The sequence below is a fragment of the Stegostoma tigrinum genome, chromosome 7, assembly GCF_030684315.1.
Source record: "Stegostoma tigrinum isolate sSteTig4 chromosome 7, sSteTig4.hap1, whole genome shotgun sequence".
Classification (NCBI taxonomy): domain Eukaryota; kingdom Metazoa; phylum Chordata; class Chondrichthyes; order Orectolobiformes; family Stegostomatidae; genus Stegostoma; species Stegostoma tigrinum.
Window position 1 is genome coordinate 48,363,097 of NC_081360.1, and position 17,818 is coordinate 48,380,914.

At 41.4% G+C, this 17,818-nt stretch overlaps 1 protein-coding gene across 1 annotated transcript in view; it reads left to right on the forward strand.

The window, feature by feature from the left end:
* The window catches only part of dnah9l (dynein, axonemal, heavy polypeptide 9 like), a 353,637-nt gene that overhangs the window by 266,829 nt on the left and 68,990 nt on the right, over positions 1-17,818 (forward strand). Inside the window, 3 exon segments of the mRNA XM_059647649.1 lie at positions 3,776-3,910; positions 4,242-4,415; positions 14,851-15,086. Coding sequence (XP_059503632.1) covers positions 3,776-3,910; positions 4,242-4,415; positions 14,851-15,086 — 545 coding nt within the window.

Here is a 17,818-nt window from a genome sequence, read left to right on the forward strand (position 1 = left end):
GCACACTTGCAATCCAAGAAAGAAAGAGAACTTAGAAGAGGCTACACAAGTTAAAAGTAATAGAAGCGCTTTAATAAAAATCTAGAACACATTGGGTAACTTTCCTATTGAGAATTGCATTTAGATATTTCATTTTGTGATATAATGTTAAGATTGGTAATTAAAGGTACCTCTAATTTTGCAAAGTTTTAATGTTCTTTTGTGTTTCTTGCACCTTCATAGAGTGTGGGCTGCGGCTTTAAAATCACATTTTTAAAATTCTAGTTGTACAAGTCTGTATTTGCTCTAACCCCAGGTTAAATACAGTACAAGATTTTCTACTTTGACAGAATCTCTCAGCAGGTTTGGCAGAGTGGATATTGCACAGACACTAGTGACTTGACAATAATCCTGATCGAACTTCCTGATTCAAGATAGTTTCCAGTTTGAGACAGACTTCTGACTGGATTCATGTCTTTCCTGGAGATATTGTCTAGGGGGAACAGGGAAGGAAAACTTCACAATTGTAGCCAGTCTCTGCACAGAGTTGGATTCCAAAGACTACCATGATCCTGTCCGAATTTAAAAGCTTGCACCTCTCTCTGCCTATTACACTTATCACTCCCTTCCTGTGAAATTACACTGAAAATCTTCCTCAATAAGTGCAGTGCTAGAAGGACATTATATCTTGTAATGGGTGATTGCAATTTTGCACTACTGTCACATTCAGAATAGGGTATGAGATTGCCCATCTTAGTTTGATTGAGGGAAAGAGGGAGATATTTCAGTGGTATCTTTCCACCCTGAAGTACATTCAAGAGCTTGCATTGATGGTGAAGTTGTTGAATATCTTGAATTGCAAAGGTACAGCCTCCTTGTTTTTGGAGTCCACGCTGATTTTGGGGGATGGCTAAATTGATTCATTTGAAAAGTAAACATACAATGAAGTACTTCTGGAAAGAATATTCTGTTAAGTATTTAAATCTTTTCCATCCAAATAGCTACAAATCTCACTTTAAAAAAAACACGGATACACCAGTAACTCAGATTGGCTTATCATCTTAGTTATGATAATAACTAAGACTTTTTGTTGCTAACCTGTGCCCTTTATCATCCTGTGTCATTTTTTGATTATTTAGATGCTGAAAAATAAACAAAATTTAGCTTGACTTCTTCTGGGAAAAAAAAGCCCATTGAACAAACTGCTAATAACATAGTGAATTTTATGGTTGTAACTACATTTGTGATGTGATATTCAAAGGACTGCATGGACTCTTAGTACCATGCACATCATAAAATGAACGTCTAAAAATGCAAGGCGCCATGCCATCATACAACAGATCATAGATCGTTATATAAGTTGTATCGAACAAGATTCCTGTTAAATAGTTCTCAAACATTAATTTTTTTTTAGTTTTTATGAGTGTACAGTTACTACACCTTTGAATGGCGATAATCTGTAGCAACAGACAAACCATGAAAAGAGTAAAATTTTCAGTTAGAACGGAATTCATTAAAATGGAGGAATCTAGTTAAATGCTGGGTATGAAGAGTGTTTTAAATTGCACCTGATGATTAAGAACAAATGTACTGGGCATTTAATGTGTAGAAGGACTGCAAGATAATTAACTGGCATGCATAAAGATTCATGCTTTAGACAAAATTTTAATTTCGCACATAAATGTGCCTGATGTAGGCAGCATTTAATCACATAGCTGACAGGAGTAACTACTTTCATTTAACCTTGACTGAAGATCATGAATTCTAACAGGTTTAATTGGATACATCATTTAACAGAATGAACAGAGCAAATTTTCTTCAATTCATAGGTTCTGATTGACATGCACCAGCAATAAGGCCTAGTACAATTAAAGCTGATCTGCATTTGTGGCCCTGGCAGACATTGCCATAGTGATGTGACACTGTTTGATCATCATGGCACCAAAACTTGATTGAACTTTCACTTGTTTTGAAAAGGGCAGCACTTCAAGTACAAAGAAATTCAGAGAGAAAATGTAGCTACTTTGAAATTATCTGCAAACATCACAATATGCATCTGCATTTAGTCTCAGACTACTCATATTAATGCGTAAAGAAAAAGTGCATATGCTTTTCTACATTAGGAATAATTTATAATACTCAAAAACAGCAGACTTGACAGCATATTCTTTGTTCATATGAAATAGCAAATGAATGTATTATTTATATTAAAATCATAATTTACATTATCTTTATTTTATGTTACAGGATAACATTTAATGTGTATTTGATGCATTGCAAAATGTTTCTGATCTCAGCATCCTATTTGATTTAAATAAAATCCTATGAGTAAATTGTGTATAAAATTTAATAGCTTCCAAGTTGGCATGGTAATGCATTTTTAAAGTCTATTTGAAAATTTTCCTTTAAATGTTGTACATGATTTACTCAGAGCAGATAATTTACCGAAGAGAATAACTGTTTTTATGCCCACAAGTGTTTCCTCACATGCTGAATATTTCCAGTATTCTCCATTTTCATTTTAGGTTTCCAGCACTGGCAATTTTTGTTTATTATTTAATTGTCTGTACAAGGGTGTTCCATTAATTACAGATGTGAGGAGGAACTACTTCTCAGAAAATATTGGTGTTTGGAATTCGGTTCCCCAGAGAGCATTGAAGTCTGCTTCATTGAATAAATTCAAGGCTGAATTAGCCAGATTTTTGATGGACAGGGGAGTTAGGGTTATGGTGATAGTTGAAAGTGTAGAGTTAAAGAGATCTTATTGAATTGCAGAGTAGACATGACATGAGCGGCTGAATGGCCAACTTCTGCCCCTTTTCGACATGTTTTTGTATATCTTCAACCCCACTCAGGAATGTAATTCAATGAGTAGTACTCATCACCATTATATTTGTCCTTTGGTGTTGCTTATCCTCAGGTACTGATTTGACATCGTTATTTCATCTTAAAACTGTCACAGAAATTCAAGTACAATTCATTGTGCCTTTTTTTGTAATATAATTTCTCGTTTCAAGTATTCTTCTGTGCAATCTTGCCTTCAATAAGTGTGTAGTTAAATTTCTTCTTTTAATCATTTCCTTTCTCTTATGGGCATGATTTACTTATTGTTTGCTTGGGAAAATATGCAACTTTCTCCTTTTAGAGTTGCACGTCATAAGTGTATATACTGTTGATCAACAGACATGTTGGCTGCCTTGATCAATCAGTGACTTAAGTGACCAAGTTATTATAACGTGCTATATATAATCACCACTGGATCTCTAAATGTATTAATTATTCAAGGAATGTTTAAATAATAATAAATGTTACTTTCCAAACACAGCAAGTACACTACTACGAATTGATAATTGTGACACAATTCAGGGGAAAATAACTAAGATTTTTATACCGGGGCATTTCATTTGCAAAATATTTAAGTTCTACAATTAAAACCATAATAAACATGCTGCCATAGGACAATATGGTGAATTTTTAAGATGAATGCTTGCAAGCAATTGCCAGGATCCCATTGTTTGAATTTTGACCTGTTCTATTCAACAAGTAGGAAAGGTACCCACCCAGTTTTGGTCCATCTTTGCACGTGCGTATTATATCCTGATGATGTAACTGATTGTTAATTTTAAGTGAAAGCCTGGAAGATGAAGTTGCGATAATTTTTCCACCAGGTGAAGACTTAGAAGAAGAGACCCAGAAGTTTATTTTAGTCTTTGATCATATGGTATGAAGAAATATTGTAATGGAGCACTGAGCTAGAGATTTTGTTTTCCTTACAATTATTTTTCATTACTGAAAGGAACTAGACACGTGCTTGACTGGATTAACAGAAGCCTTTGAAAAGGCCACATCTGAAAAAATCCGTTGTCGGGATCAAGTGAAAAGAACCAATAAGACAATTGAACTAGCTAACAGATTAGTGAAAGGTTTGGAGGTAAGCTGTAAAAGCTCCTGTGCAAAATTGTACTATTTTACAGTGTACTGTTCATCCCAAAACAGTGCTAACCGTTCAACAAAACAAAATTCTTTAAATACTGTCTCACCTTAAATACCTCCATCTGACATACATTTTCCACTGTTCAATAAAACTTTAGCATTTTATTAAAAACAAAGTATTGTGATGTAATAGGCAACATTTGTCATGTTATTGTTCATTTGGTGTATGCTGCTTAATGTCATTTTCATGAAAAGGAATTGAATATATCTTTCCATTCAGTATTGTTTTTCATATTTATTAATGTTAATTTCTTGTTTTCCTACATCAGTCAGAGAACGTACGCTGGGCTCAGTCTGTCACACAGTATTGCGAACAGGAGAAAACTCTCTGTGGAGATGTTCTTTTGATGGCAGCTTTCATTTCTTACGCTGGTCCTTTCTCAAAGAAGTATCGATATGAGCTTGTTCAAAACTTGTGGATGCCTTACCTAAGAAGTCAAAAGGTATATACTTCAGTTGCTAGTAGTAAAATGTATTTTCATGCAACAGTTCTTGGAACTTAGAACATAGAACAGTACAGCACAGAACAGGCCCTTCAGCCCACAATGTTGTGCCGACCATTGATCCTCATGTATGCACCCTCAAATTTCTGTGACCATATACATGTCCAGCAGTCTCTTAAATGACCCCAATGACCTTGCTTCCACAACTGCTGCTGGCAATGCATTCCATGCTCTCACAACTCTCTGCGTAAAGAACCTGCCTCTGACATCCCCTCTATACTTTCCACCAACCAGCTTAAAACTATGACCCCTCGTGCTAGCCATTTCTGCCCTGGGAAATAGTCTCTGGCTATCAACTCTATCTATGCCTCTCATTATCTTGTATACCTCAATTAGGTCCCCTCTCCTCCTCCTTTTCTCCAATGAAAAGAGACCGAGCTCAGTCAACCTCTCTTCATAAGATAAGCCCTCCAGTCCAGGCAGCATCCTGGTAAACCTCCTCTGAACCCTCTCCAAAGCATCCACATCTTTCCTATAATAGGGCGCCCAGAACTGAACTCTCTTTTTTTAACACAGATGTTTAAAAGCATAGTCTCAATGATATTGATGACCTTTAGTGTATCAATGTCATCTAGTAAAATGTTCTAATTTTACAAAGGCCATAGACGGTTCGAAACAATTCTGGTCTACTGATAACTTATCTCTGGGAACTGAAGCATAATTGTAAACTTGTTTTCGTTCTGCTTAAAAAGGACACGGGTTTACCTGCACGTAGGACAAAAACACAATCAATTCTAACATTTTGTTTGGCACTACAATGTTAAAACTAAGTTTTTGTTCAGTCTGCAACTTGATTTGAGCCAGCCTGAAAGAGCTGTTCTGCCAGTTTAGTATTTACACAGGAACAAAAACAGTGACCCTTCCTAAGAACTGTTCTGAGGAAGGGTTATTGGACCCAAAATGTTAACTCTGATTTTTCTCCACGGATGCTGCTAGACCTATTGAGTTTTTCCAGCAACATCTACTTTTTTTTGCTGATTTATGGCATCCACAGCTCTTTCAGTTTTTATTTAGTCTTAACACAGCCTTCAAGCATCCTGAAACTTGTGATTGTTTTGTCTGTGACTAACTTTACAACAACTCCAGTTCTCCTCGAGACTCAGACTTCAGAAAGGAAAGGGTGAATCAATACAGGTCTAAAACTTTGTCTGCTGCATTGATTGGAATCAGCTGGATCTTGTTGACTGAGATCCTTGATTGGTGCCATTAACCTGTGTCAATCAGGAAAGCCCTGGCTGACCAATATACCAGGTGATTTAGAATCTCCTCAGTTCTGGGGACCAACTCTGAGCTGGCCGGCCGGCCATGAGTAAATAACCTGGTGATTGGGTACCCACCTCTGCAGTTATATCAGAGCATTGGGAGCAAACAGAATATGTGTGAAGAACATTCGTTTGCAGCAGTTGGGATAAATGATTCTGGCATCATGCCTTTATTTGGGAGGCTTGACTTGCTTGTTCCTGCTGCCAAAGACTGGGCCCAGAACGTGGAAGGAATGCAATATTTTATTGGGGCAGATGAGAAGCGACAAGTAATCCTTCTGACTGCTTGCGGACCCTTCAGCATTTTCAGTTATAAGGGGCTTGACTTTCTCAGAGGCACCAGACACTAACCTTCCAAACATTGACAGAGTTGGTTAAGCAATATTATAACCCCAAACCACCTCTAATTCTGAAACGCTATCAGTTTTATTTGGCTTTTATTAAGAACTAGGGAAATCCATACTGGGATTTTTGACGAGGTTGACACAACGGGCAGAGGCATGTGATTTTGGGTTAACCCTGAATGAGCTGCCGAGAGACCATTTGGTATGTGGGATTAATGATGTAACCGTGCAGAAGTGCCTACTAGTTGAAGCCCAGCTGGACTTTAATCAAGTGCCACACTGGTTTTGTCATTAGAAAATGTGGTAAAATATGGGAGCATCCCAATGGAAGTAGACTCCCTCACCTGTCCATCTGAGCTTGGGGAGCATCACTTGAGTGTGGGCAATCACAGAGTCTCATGCAGGGAATATCTTGACCAGAGGGACGCTAGGCCCAGCCCACAACAGGACTCCACAAAGCTGAGCTTCGGCCAAGCAGTGAAAAAGTTCTTCAGAATCTGAGACAAGCAAGCCATTGTTGTTGCTGCTGATATGCAGACTTGAGACAGAAAAGGAATCCTACAAGACCTGACTTGAAAAAGAAAATTCATAGGCTGGTATCTGGGAGAGTGCACACCCTGGAAAGACCTTGTACATGTGGGTCAGAGCAATTAAATTGCTAAGTAACATCCAAATTGGAACTGATTAAAATTGATGTTTGGTTAAATCATCACCCGGTTCCTGTGGACGTTGACGCTGGCACAGCTGTATCTGTGTTTCAGGATCTGTCTTTAACTAGATTCTGGGACAGCACTCCTTAAGTTTTTGTAAGACCTCAGCCATACTGAGACCATACACTGGGGAACTGTTGCAGATTAAAGGTACGACTTCGGTTCCACTCTCCTATGAGAAGCAGTTGATGCAGTTCGATAGGCCCAAGCCTTTTGGGATGGAATTGGTTGAGGAAGATTCACCTGGATTGGCTCAACATTCTTTGATTAGAAAATAGCTGCCTCAGTGACGTCATGCTGAAATACCCGGGAGAATTTCAGGAAGAGTCTGGGACTATCAGAGGAACCAAAGCCACTTTACATCCTTTTGTTCGTTAACGGGATGAGGGTGTCGCTGGCTAGACAGCATTTATTGCCCATCCCTAATAGCCCAGATGGCAGTTCAGAGTCCACTACATTGCTGTAGGTCTGGAGTCACATGTAGGCCAGACCAGTGAAGGACGGCAGTTTCTTTCCCTAAAGGACATTCGTAAACCAGATGGTTTTTCCTGACAGTCGACAACGGACTCATGGCCATCATTAGGCTCTTAATTCCAGTTATTTCATTGAATTCAAATTCCAGCATCTGCCGTGACAGGATTTGAACCTGGGTCCTCAGAACTTTATCTGGGTCTCTGGATTAACAGTCCAGTGAGAATACCACTAGGCCATCACCACCCCTTACATGTAGACCAGGAAGCAATTCCATGACTTTGCAAGGCCGACCCAGTGCCATTTGCCACAAGGGCAAAAGTAGAGGCAGAAATCAGGAGGCTGGAGGGTGAAGGAATCATCAAACCAGTGCATTTTGCAGAATGGCCGGCACTGGTTGTACTGATTGTGAAGCCTGATGCCTCAGTATGCCTTTGTGGGGGTTTTAAGCAAATGATAAATCGTTTCTTACAGCAGGATAAATACTGAATCCCTTGCATAGAGGATTCATGTGCAAAGTTGGTCGGGGGTGGGGGGTGATGCAGTCCTTTATGAAACTGGACGTGAGCCATGCCTGCCTGCAATTGTAACTGGATGATGAGTCCTTGAAATATGCTACAAATAATACCCATAGGGGTTTGTACCAATATACAAAACTGCCATTTGGCCTGTGGATTTTTCCAGTGGACCACAGAGAATATTTTACAAGGGCTAGCTCAGGCTGCCATTTACCTGACAATCATGCTAATAACAGGGAAGACCAGTAAAGAGCACTTGAAGAACTTGGATGCAGTGCTTAAATGTTTCTCCCAGGTGGGTGTTTGCCTTAGACAGGAAAAATGCGTGTTCCAGGTGCTCCAAATGAACTACTTGGGTTACAGAGTTGACAAAACCGCTTTACATCCATGGGAAGGTAAAGTGAGGGCAATCAAAGGAGCCTCAGCTCCCATGTCTGTACTGGAGCTTAGGACTTACCTTGGGTTAGTGAATTATTGAGGAAAATTCATAACCTAGCCTCCATCTTGGCACCCTTACATTTGCTATTGAAAAAGCATCGGCCTTTAAAATGGTTGCATAGCCAAGAAGTATCCTTTAGAGAAGTGAGAAAGCAGCTAAGGTGTTGACCCACTATGATCTGAAGTGAGAGGTACTGGTGACATGTGATACCTCTGCATATGGTATCGCGGTTGTGTTCTCTCACTGGTGGCCCAATGGAGAGGAATGCCCAATAGCATACACTTCCCAGACTTTAGCTGATACTGAACGCAAATATCCCTAGATAGTGAAGGAAGGTTTGGCGGTCGTCTTTGGTGTGAGGCAGTTTGAACAGTACCTGAATGGATGGCAATTTGTCATAGTAGCAGATCACAAACCACTGCTAGGGCTACAGAAGGAAGACAAGGCAGTGCTGCCCATAAGCTTCTGGTAGAATTCAGTGTTGGGCCATTATTCGCAGTGCATAAAAGCACAGCTAGAACACCATCCAGAAAGCCAAGTGGCTAATGCAGATGTCTTGACCCACCTCCTACTGACAGATACACCAATGGTGGTGCCTCCCCGGAACGGTCTGTTTTGGTTTTAAACTTCCTGGACATCCTTCAGTCATCGCTGACAATATCCAACCGTGGACATAAAAAGATCTCTTCTAGTGAAACAAGAACAGCTAGTTGTAATAGAGGAAACAGAAGGGCCATCGCAACCTGGATTGAGACCTTTCTGGATCTAACAAGGCCAGATCACCATCGAGGACAATATATTACTATGGGGAGCAAGGGTCATTGTCACAAGTAAAGGTCACTGCCTTAATTTCACCAGGATCATCCAGAGGTTTCCAAGTTGAAGATGCCACCAAGAAGCTATGTCTGGTGCCCAAGGATGGATGCTGACACAGCTGTGTTGGTGGGTCAGTGCCCAGAGTGCCAACAAGGACAAGAATTGCCACTGACAGTGCCCCCGCATTCATGGGAATGGCCGGGTAAACCCTGAACTCAGTTGCACATTGACTATGCAGGTCCTTTCATGGGCTGAATGTTCCTTGTCATTGTGGATGCCCATTCAAGCTGGTTGGACGTGCATAAAGTTCATTCAGAAAACTCAGGGATGAGGGTTGAGAAGCTGCGAGCATCGCTCACAACATGTGGCCTCCCAGAAATATTGGTCACAAACAATGGAACATCATTTACCAGCAGGGAATGTGAATATTTCCGAAAGTCAAATGACACTCGACACATAAGGACAGTTCCATACCATCCATCATTCAATGGCCTAGTAAGAAGCGTTGTCCAAACAATGAAGGTAGGCTTAAAGAAGCAGCCTACAGCGTTGCTTTATACCAAACTGTTCTAGTTCCTGTTCGATTATAGGACCACCGTGCATGCAACAACAGGGATACCGCCAGCAGAGTTGCTGATGGGAAGAAGACTCCACACTAGGTTCGACCTGATATTCCCAGACCTGGAGGTGGGGGAGGGTGAACGCCAATGTCAGATATGTGCCTGCTCTAAGTGAGAGAAACAGTTTAATTCAGGGGATGAAGTTTGGTGCCAGAACCATGGAAATGGCCCTGTGTGAGTACAGGACGAGATTGACGTGAGGTCAGGTCCTGTAACTCACAAAGTTCGGGTAGGTGATACAGTGTTACCTCACAGACGGGGCAGGGGCAAAACATACCTGGCTCCTCAGAACAGCCAGAAGACCTGTTGGAAATTGCAGGTTCTCCCCCTCTGTCTAGTGTCGAGGAAACTTCAGAGTCCGAGATGAATACAGCTTCGATACCATTACCACTAGAAGAAGAGGAGGAAGTTCACCCAAGATGCTCCGAGTATGAGTGACAGGTTACAGTCCAGTACACCCCACCCATGCCAGAGCCTAAGTCAGAGGAACCAGATCTTGGGTGAAAATGTCACAAGACCAGACCTACATCCCAGGATTTCGTTGGTGGGGGGAGAAGAATTATAATGATTGGAACCAGCTGGATCTTGTTGACTACAAGCTCCTTGATTGGGATTGTTAACCTGGGACACTTGAGAAAGCCCTGGCAGACCGATATAACCAGGAGGTTTAGAATCTCCTCTGTTCAGGCAACTGACTCCGAGCTGGCTGGCTGCAGTCAGTGTACTGTCCATAAGTAAATAAAGAGTTACTTGGTGATGGAATACTGGCCTCTGTGCAGTTATTTCATTTGCATAGTACAATTTCAAAGCAACTTTATGTAAATTATTTTGATTCAGTTGTGGTGAACAAAGCTGCTTGATGCTACCTGCAAATTCCAGCAAGCTTCCTCATTGGTTTCAACACCACAGGCCACAATCTGCACGTCTCTCCAGGTGATCTCAATGTTGTCCATCTGGCATTGCTTTGAAGCAGAACTACGCAAACATTTGTAAGACAGTCAAATATGTCTAAAACCTTAAGTCCACTGAAATCAACTGAAGTATGGATGAAATAAGATGTGTGCAGTCTGCTTTTCATACAGGTGAACACCACAACAGAATACAAAGTTTATATTTATGGATGACCAACATAATTGACCAAGACAGTAGTCACCCTTTCCATCGAACTAAATAAGAAACCTGACAGTAGAATCTCTGTTCACTTCCTCTCTGTTGCAGCTTTGAATCCAGTTCATTTTTTTGAAATTTCACAATGAACTTCACCTCTCATATATGTTGCTTTCATAAAATCATAGGATCATCATAGATTCCCTACAGTGTGGAAACAGGCCCTTTGGCCCCACAAGTTCCCACCGAACCTCGGAGCATTCCACCCAGACCCATTCCCCAATCCCCCCAACCTACCCAATCCACACATTCCTGAACACTATGGGCAGTTTAGCATGGCTAATTCACCAAACCTGCACATCTTTTGACTGTGGGAGGAAACTGGAGCACCTGGAGGACCATGCAGACACAGGGGGAATGTGCAAACTCCACACAGACAGTCGCCCGAGGGTGGAATTAAACCCAGGTCCTCGGTGCTGTGAGGCAGCAGTGCTAACCACTGAGCCACTGTGCCATTAGTCAGCTGCTTCAAGGAATAATGTAAGTATAGTGGCATTGACTTTGCAAATTCAAGTTTGTTGCCTTTGTTGCCTGGCTCACATTTTAAGCCCACACCTGTCTTGGCAGCTCAGCAATTGGACTGAGCTTCTTTTCAAAAACTTTTTATTCTGTTGTCATAACACTATAAGACATCAGAGCAGAATTAGGCCATTCAGCTCATCAAGTTTGCCCTACCATTCAGTCAAGGCAGATCTGTTTCTTAACCCCATTCTCCTGACTTCCATCCATAATATTTGATCCCCTTACTAATCAAGAATTGCTTTGTGGTTCAACCTTTCCGATACTGATGATGCCAGTTTTGGAGCATGTAATCTATGCAGTTGGACCTGCAAGATGGAATAACATAAGAGTGGTTGCATAGTAGTAACGTCCCTGGTTTGTCAATCAAGAAACCTGACTAATGCACCAGATTCCTAAATTTAATCCAACACAGAGCGTCTGCTGGTGTATTTTCAGTTTAATTCATTAAATAAATTTAGAATAAGTATGTCACAAGCATATTGATGGTGAAACTACCATGCTGTAAAAACACAACTGGTTAACTAATGTTATCTGTGGAGGGAAATATGACTCTTTAAACATCAGACCAGTCACTCAGTTGTATCAAATCACCAAGGAAATGACAAATGAAAATAAAATAGGACAGAACATCTAGCATCAACTTAAGCATCAGCTGTGACAAAGGTACATCCAGCCCAGTCAACTCTGTAATGTCTCCCTCACTAACATCTCGGGACTTGAGTCAAAAGTGGGAGAACAGTCCTACAGACAAGTCAAGCAACAGCCTGACATTGTCATAAGCTCTAATTAGGCCCCATTTAGAGTACTGTGTCCAATTTTGGGCCCCACACCTCAGGAAGTACATACTAGCCCTGGAGCGTGTTAGGTGGAGATTCACACGGATGATCCCTGGAATGGTAGGTTTAACGTATGATGAACGGCTAAGGATCCTGGGATTGTACTCAAAAGAGTTTAGAAGGTTGAGGGGAGATCTAATAGAAACTTACAAGATAGTGTATGGCTTAGAAGGAGTGGATGCTGGGATGTTGTTTCTGTTAGGCGGGGAGACTAGGACCTGTGGGCGCAGCCTTAGAATTAGAGGGTGTAAATTTAAAACGGAAATGAGACAACATTTCTTCAGCCAGAGAGTGGTGGGCTTGTGGAATTCATTGCCACAGAGTGCAGTGGAGGCTGGGACGTTAGATGCCTTCGAGGCAGAGATTGACAAATTCTTGATCTCACAAGGAATCAAGGGCCACGGGGAGAGTGCAGGGAAGTGGAGTTGAAATGCCCATCAGCCATGATTTAAATGGACTTGATGGGCCGAATGGCCTTACTTCCACTCCTATGTCTTATGGTCTTATAAAGCCATTCTTTTGTAGCCAATGAACTGAAGGAAAGACAAATACAGTCCAGCCCGTGTACACCCTATCCCGTTACCCTCGATCAATAATGAAGTGATGGGGTATTGTCAAGTGTTATCACGTGACATTCACTCAGCTGTTTTCCACCGAGATTCCATCAGGGTCAAGTGACATTAGACCTCTTTAAAGTCTTGACCGCAATATTTACTAAAGAACTGAATGATAGAGATGAGGTGAGAGTGACTGATGTCGATACTATTTGGCTAAGCCTGAGCAAGATTGAATTCAGAAGGAATTCAAATTGGGAGGGTGTGGGGGTGGTGTGGTGGTTGCTGCCTACTGGTTGAAGTTATAGCTAGTATGGTTCTGGTTGTTGAAAGCCAATCACCACAGTCTACTGCAGGAATTCGTCAAGGCAGTGTCCTGAGTCCAGTTGTCTTCAGTTGAATTATCAATTATATTTCCTCCATCATAATGCCAGAAATGTGAATCTTCATTGATGATTGCAGAGGCTTCAGTGCTTTCAGTGATCCTCAGTTAATTAAACAGTCTGTTCCCACTAACAGCAAAACTTAGACCACATTCTGACATGGGATGATAAATGACTAGGAATATTCAGGCTATACATGTGCCACAGAACAAACATCATCCCTTGACAAACAGCAGCATTACCATTGCTGAATCATTCATCAACATCCTGAGAGAAGGCCATTGACCAGAAATTTGACTGGATCAGCCAGATAAACACTGTGGCTACAAGAGCAAGTCAGCACTTGAGAATTTTGGAGTAAGCAACTCATTTCCTGACTTCGAGGTAACAAAGTGTGGAGCTGGATGAACACAGCGGGCCAAGCAGCGTCTTCGCCCGCTGTGTTCATCCAGCTCCGCACTTTGTTATCTCGGATTCTCCAGCATCTGCAGTTCCCATTATCTCTCATTTTCCTGACTTCTCCTAGTCTGGCCACCATTTACAAGTTACAAGTTAGATATGTAACGGAGTAATCTTCTGGTGCCTGGATAAGTGTGGCACAACTAACACTCAAGGACTTTAACACCACCCAGGGCAAAGCAGCTTACTTGAGCAGCGCTTCATCCACTACTTTAAACATTTACTCCCACTAGCACTGGACCGCTGTGGCAGTAGCCTGTACTATATTCAAGATGTATTGCAGCAACTCACCAAGATTCCTTCAACAGCATCTTTCAAACCTAGACATTCGACCACCTAGGAAAACAATAGCAACAGGTGCATGGAAACATTACAACCTGTAGGTTTCCCTCCAAGTACACGCCATCCTGACAAGGAACTATATGACAATTCCTTCAACTTCATTAGGTCAGTACCCTGGAACTCCATCCCTATCAGCTCGCAGGGTGTACCTACTCCACAAAAACTGTAATCATTCATGAAGGTGATTCATTGTACCTTCTCAAGGGTAATTCAGAATGATTCAGGTGTAAATGATGCCCTGGCCAACAATGATCATTTCCTAAAAATGAACAGTTGCAAAAATTTAGAAGAAAATAAATCATGTTGAGATTAAAATGAGGTCAGCTCTGTGCATTCTTATAACTTGTCCACAGGACTGTTTAAGAGGCAACGTTTCTGCCAAGCTTAAGCATGATTAGTGAGATATTGAAAACAATCTTATCTTTTCCCTTTCATACTTCAGACAGTGTGTCCATAAAGATAGCTTTGAATTTTTGGATCTTAGTAAATAATAAGACTCTGTGTATTGTGATCGAATGAAGCCATTTTAATTATGTTAAATACATATCACCCATGCAAAAAAAAAGCAAAATTTATGTACAAAGTGTTAACTTTGCTTAATGTAGAGTATTCAAAGTGAATTGTTTCTTTGTAACAGAAATAGTAGGAACTACCGATGCTGGAGAATCTGAGATAACACAGTGTGAAGCTGGATGAACACAGCAGGTCCTGACCCAAAACGTCAAGCTTTCCTGCTCCTCTGATGCTGCTTGGCCTGCTGTGTTCATCCAGCTTCACACCGTGTTATCTCTGAATTGTTTCTTTAACTGTTTTTTGCTATTTTAAAATTTAGCAGCAATAAATAATGCAGTTCTAAGTTTGTTTTTCCTATATAAGAATTTGAAACAAGAAACAGTTCACAATGTATTAAATGAATTCATTTCCAAATCTAGGTTCCCATTCCAATGACTGAAGGTTTGGATGCTGTTGCCTTGCTCTCAGATGATGCAACAATTGCAGCCTGGAACAATGAAGGCTTACCCAGTGATAAAACATCCATGGAAAATGCCACTATCTTTTCTAACTGTGAGAGATGGCCCCTCTTGATTGATCCTCAACTTCAGGGAATCAAGTGGATCAAAAACAGATATGGCACAGACTTGAAAGTCATTAATTTGGGTCAAAAAGGGTGAGACAACAACTTAATTTGCAAGCAAAATATGCAAAATAACAAAGCTTACATTTAAAACCAAATACTCACAAAAAGAATCATCATCTAATCTTCATTTAAATGCCACCTGGACCAGCATTCTCTATGGAAACGTCTTTTCCTGATAATTACATTGGGTTGGTTATGGATCCCAGCAGGGAAAGTAGTAGGTGATGGATGCAGTGAGAATGGTTGCTGAGAGATTTTCAGTTCATCTGCCATTTACATGGGCAATGCAAGCTGCCAGCGTGAATTATGTTAGAGTTTGTACTTTGTCAATTTGGACGTTGGAGATGGAACTGTTTTTGGTTCTTAAGAATCTGCAATATGTGAAAGAGGAGATGCATTTTTTTTGAATGTCAAAAGCAATGTAGCTTTTAGAAAAGTTGCCTTAATGATATAAGGTTGTAGTGGGGCTCTGGGGGGTTTTAAATATGTCTGTGGATAGGAAGGTGGAGGAAATTCAGAAGAGGGTAGACATCTTTGTTTAGGATAGAAATGCAGGCTGTGTCAATGTACCTTCTGGCTTGCTATAGTCATGTGAACCCTGCCATGAGGTATTGATGGGAGATTGCTATAATGACAAAATACACAATACATATTTGATATCTTACAGCTTGTTTCACTAAAGTCACAGTACAGACCAGGCTGTTACCTTAAACTCAAAACATTGGACAGAAGGTTTTCAGCCCCTGAAATACATGGGTAATGGCAAGTCATTTGATAAAATATGGCAAGAAAAAAAGGACAAGATGCTTGGCATCAAGAAAATTGTCCAATTTTCCACCCAAGTTTTTAGCAGTGAGAACACAAACATCACTAGTAATCAGTGAGATGCCTATTTGCATGCATTGACTTCTCATTACTACCTAATCTCACCTCATTTTGTTCTGAGGAAGTGCCACTGGACCCAAAACGTTAACTCAGATTTCTCTCCACAGATGCTGCCAGACCTGTTGAGCTTATTCAGCATTTTCTGTTTTTGTCTCTCATTTATGTGCAGTTTGATATTTTATCAGGTAATAGAGCAAAATTAGATGGAGACAACTCCTCAAATGAAGGCCAGAGTTGGGTACCTGGCAGGTCCACTTGCCACCTGTTCTTCCAGGCCAGAGTTGGGTACCTGGCAGGTCCACTTGCCACTTGTTCTTCCAGGCCTCTCTATTGACCAGGATTCCCCACCACCTCAGCCCACAGTTCATGGGCAGTGACCAATTGCGTGCTCTCTCCATGGAGATTGGTACTGGACATGCACTAACCTCACCATACCATCCTGGCTACATCTCCAACTCATTTGGAGAAATTTTCGCTACCTCAGCGCTACACTTTGGAGTGTACCAACAGCTTACATTGCAATTGAGAGGAGCAGGTGAAGTCCCCATGGCAGGCAGCCAACATTACTGAAAGCAGCAGATGAAGTGAAGCCCTCATGGCAGGCAGGCTGCATCACTGAGAGGAGCAGATAAGGTGAAGCCTCCTTGACATGCAGTAAGATAAGATCCCTGGTACATATTTGGCCTTTGTTTTGAAAGGAAGTATATGAAAAGAGAATAATTTAAGGGTAAGTCATGACAAGGCAGATGGGCCTGATCAGATGCTTCTCTGTATGATGACAGAAGTCGGGAACATTTCATGTTCAGAGTGACTATATGGTGCAGGAAGTGTGTCCGACTGCAACTACTGAAAATCCGCATATCTGATCTGGAGTAGCGACAGGGATCACTGTGGACCATCCACCAGGTTGAGATCTTTGTGGATAGCATATACAGTTAGATAGCCACACCACAGGTAAAGAGTGCACAGCCAGAAAGGGCCTCTAACCACTAGGCAGAGTAAAAACATGGGCAGATAGTGCAGCAGTCTGCCTTTCTCTGACAGATTTTTCATTTTGAAGACTGCCAGGGGAGATGGTTTCTCTGGGGAATGTAAGAGCCAGGTTCGTTGCATCAGGAATGGTTGGAGGAGAGTGCAAGAGTAAGGGATTCTAGTATAAGGGACACAAACAGATGTTTCTATGGTCACATGTGTGACTCCAGGATTATGTCCCTAGTGCCAAGGTTAAGGATGTCAGTGATTAGTTGGAGGACATTCTGAAGGTGAAGAGAGAACAGAAGTAGTAGTCCATAGATTAAAGAGAGGGTGGGCGTCCTACAAATAGAATATAGGGGGATAGGAGATAAATCAGAAAGCCAAACCTCAAAGGTAGTAATCTCAGGATCGCTCCAAGTGTCATGTGTTGGTGAAATCATGAGTAGGAAAGTAGGCCGCCGAATGAATGTGTGTGATCGATTCTGGGGAAATGAGGTCTGTTCAAGCTGGATGGGTTGCACTACAGTAGGATAAGGACCAATATTCTTGCAGGGACGAGACTGCTAGTATGGTGGGGGAGAGTTTATATGACAATGACAGGCAGACAGGGCACTAAATGGAGTGATAAATGTGACAGAAACAAGGATAGAAAAGCGGAGGAGATGACGGCTAGCAACAAACAATGCTGGAGTACAAAAAATAACGAGAATGTCAAAAGGACAAGTCTAAAGTTACTACCTGAATGAATGGAGGATTCGCGATGAGGTAAAATGTCAGGTCATCATAGTCCTTCCAGACCACAGAGCTGCTCTCTTGTTTGAGAGTGATGACTGGTGGTGGTTTAATTTGAGGGTCACCACATCTCAGGTGAGGGGAGAGGCTGAGAAGGAGAATCCTTCACC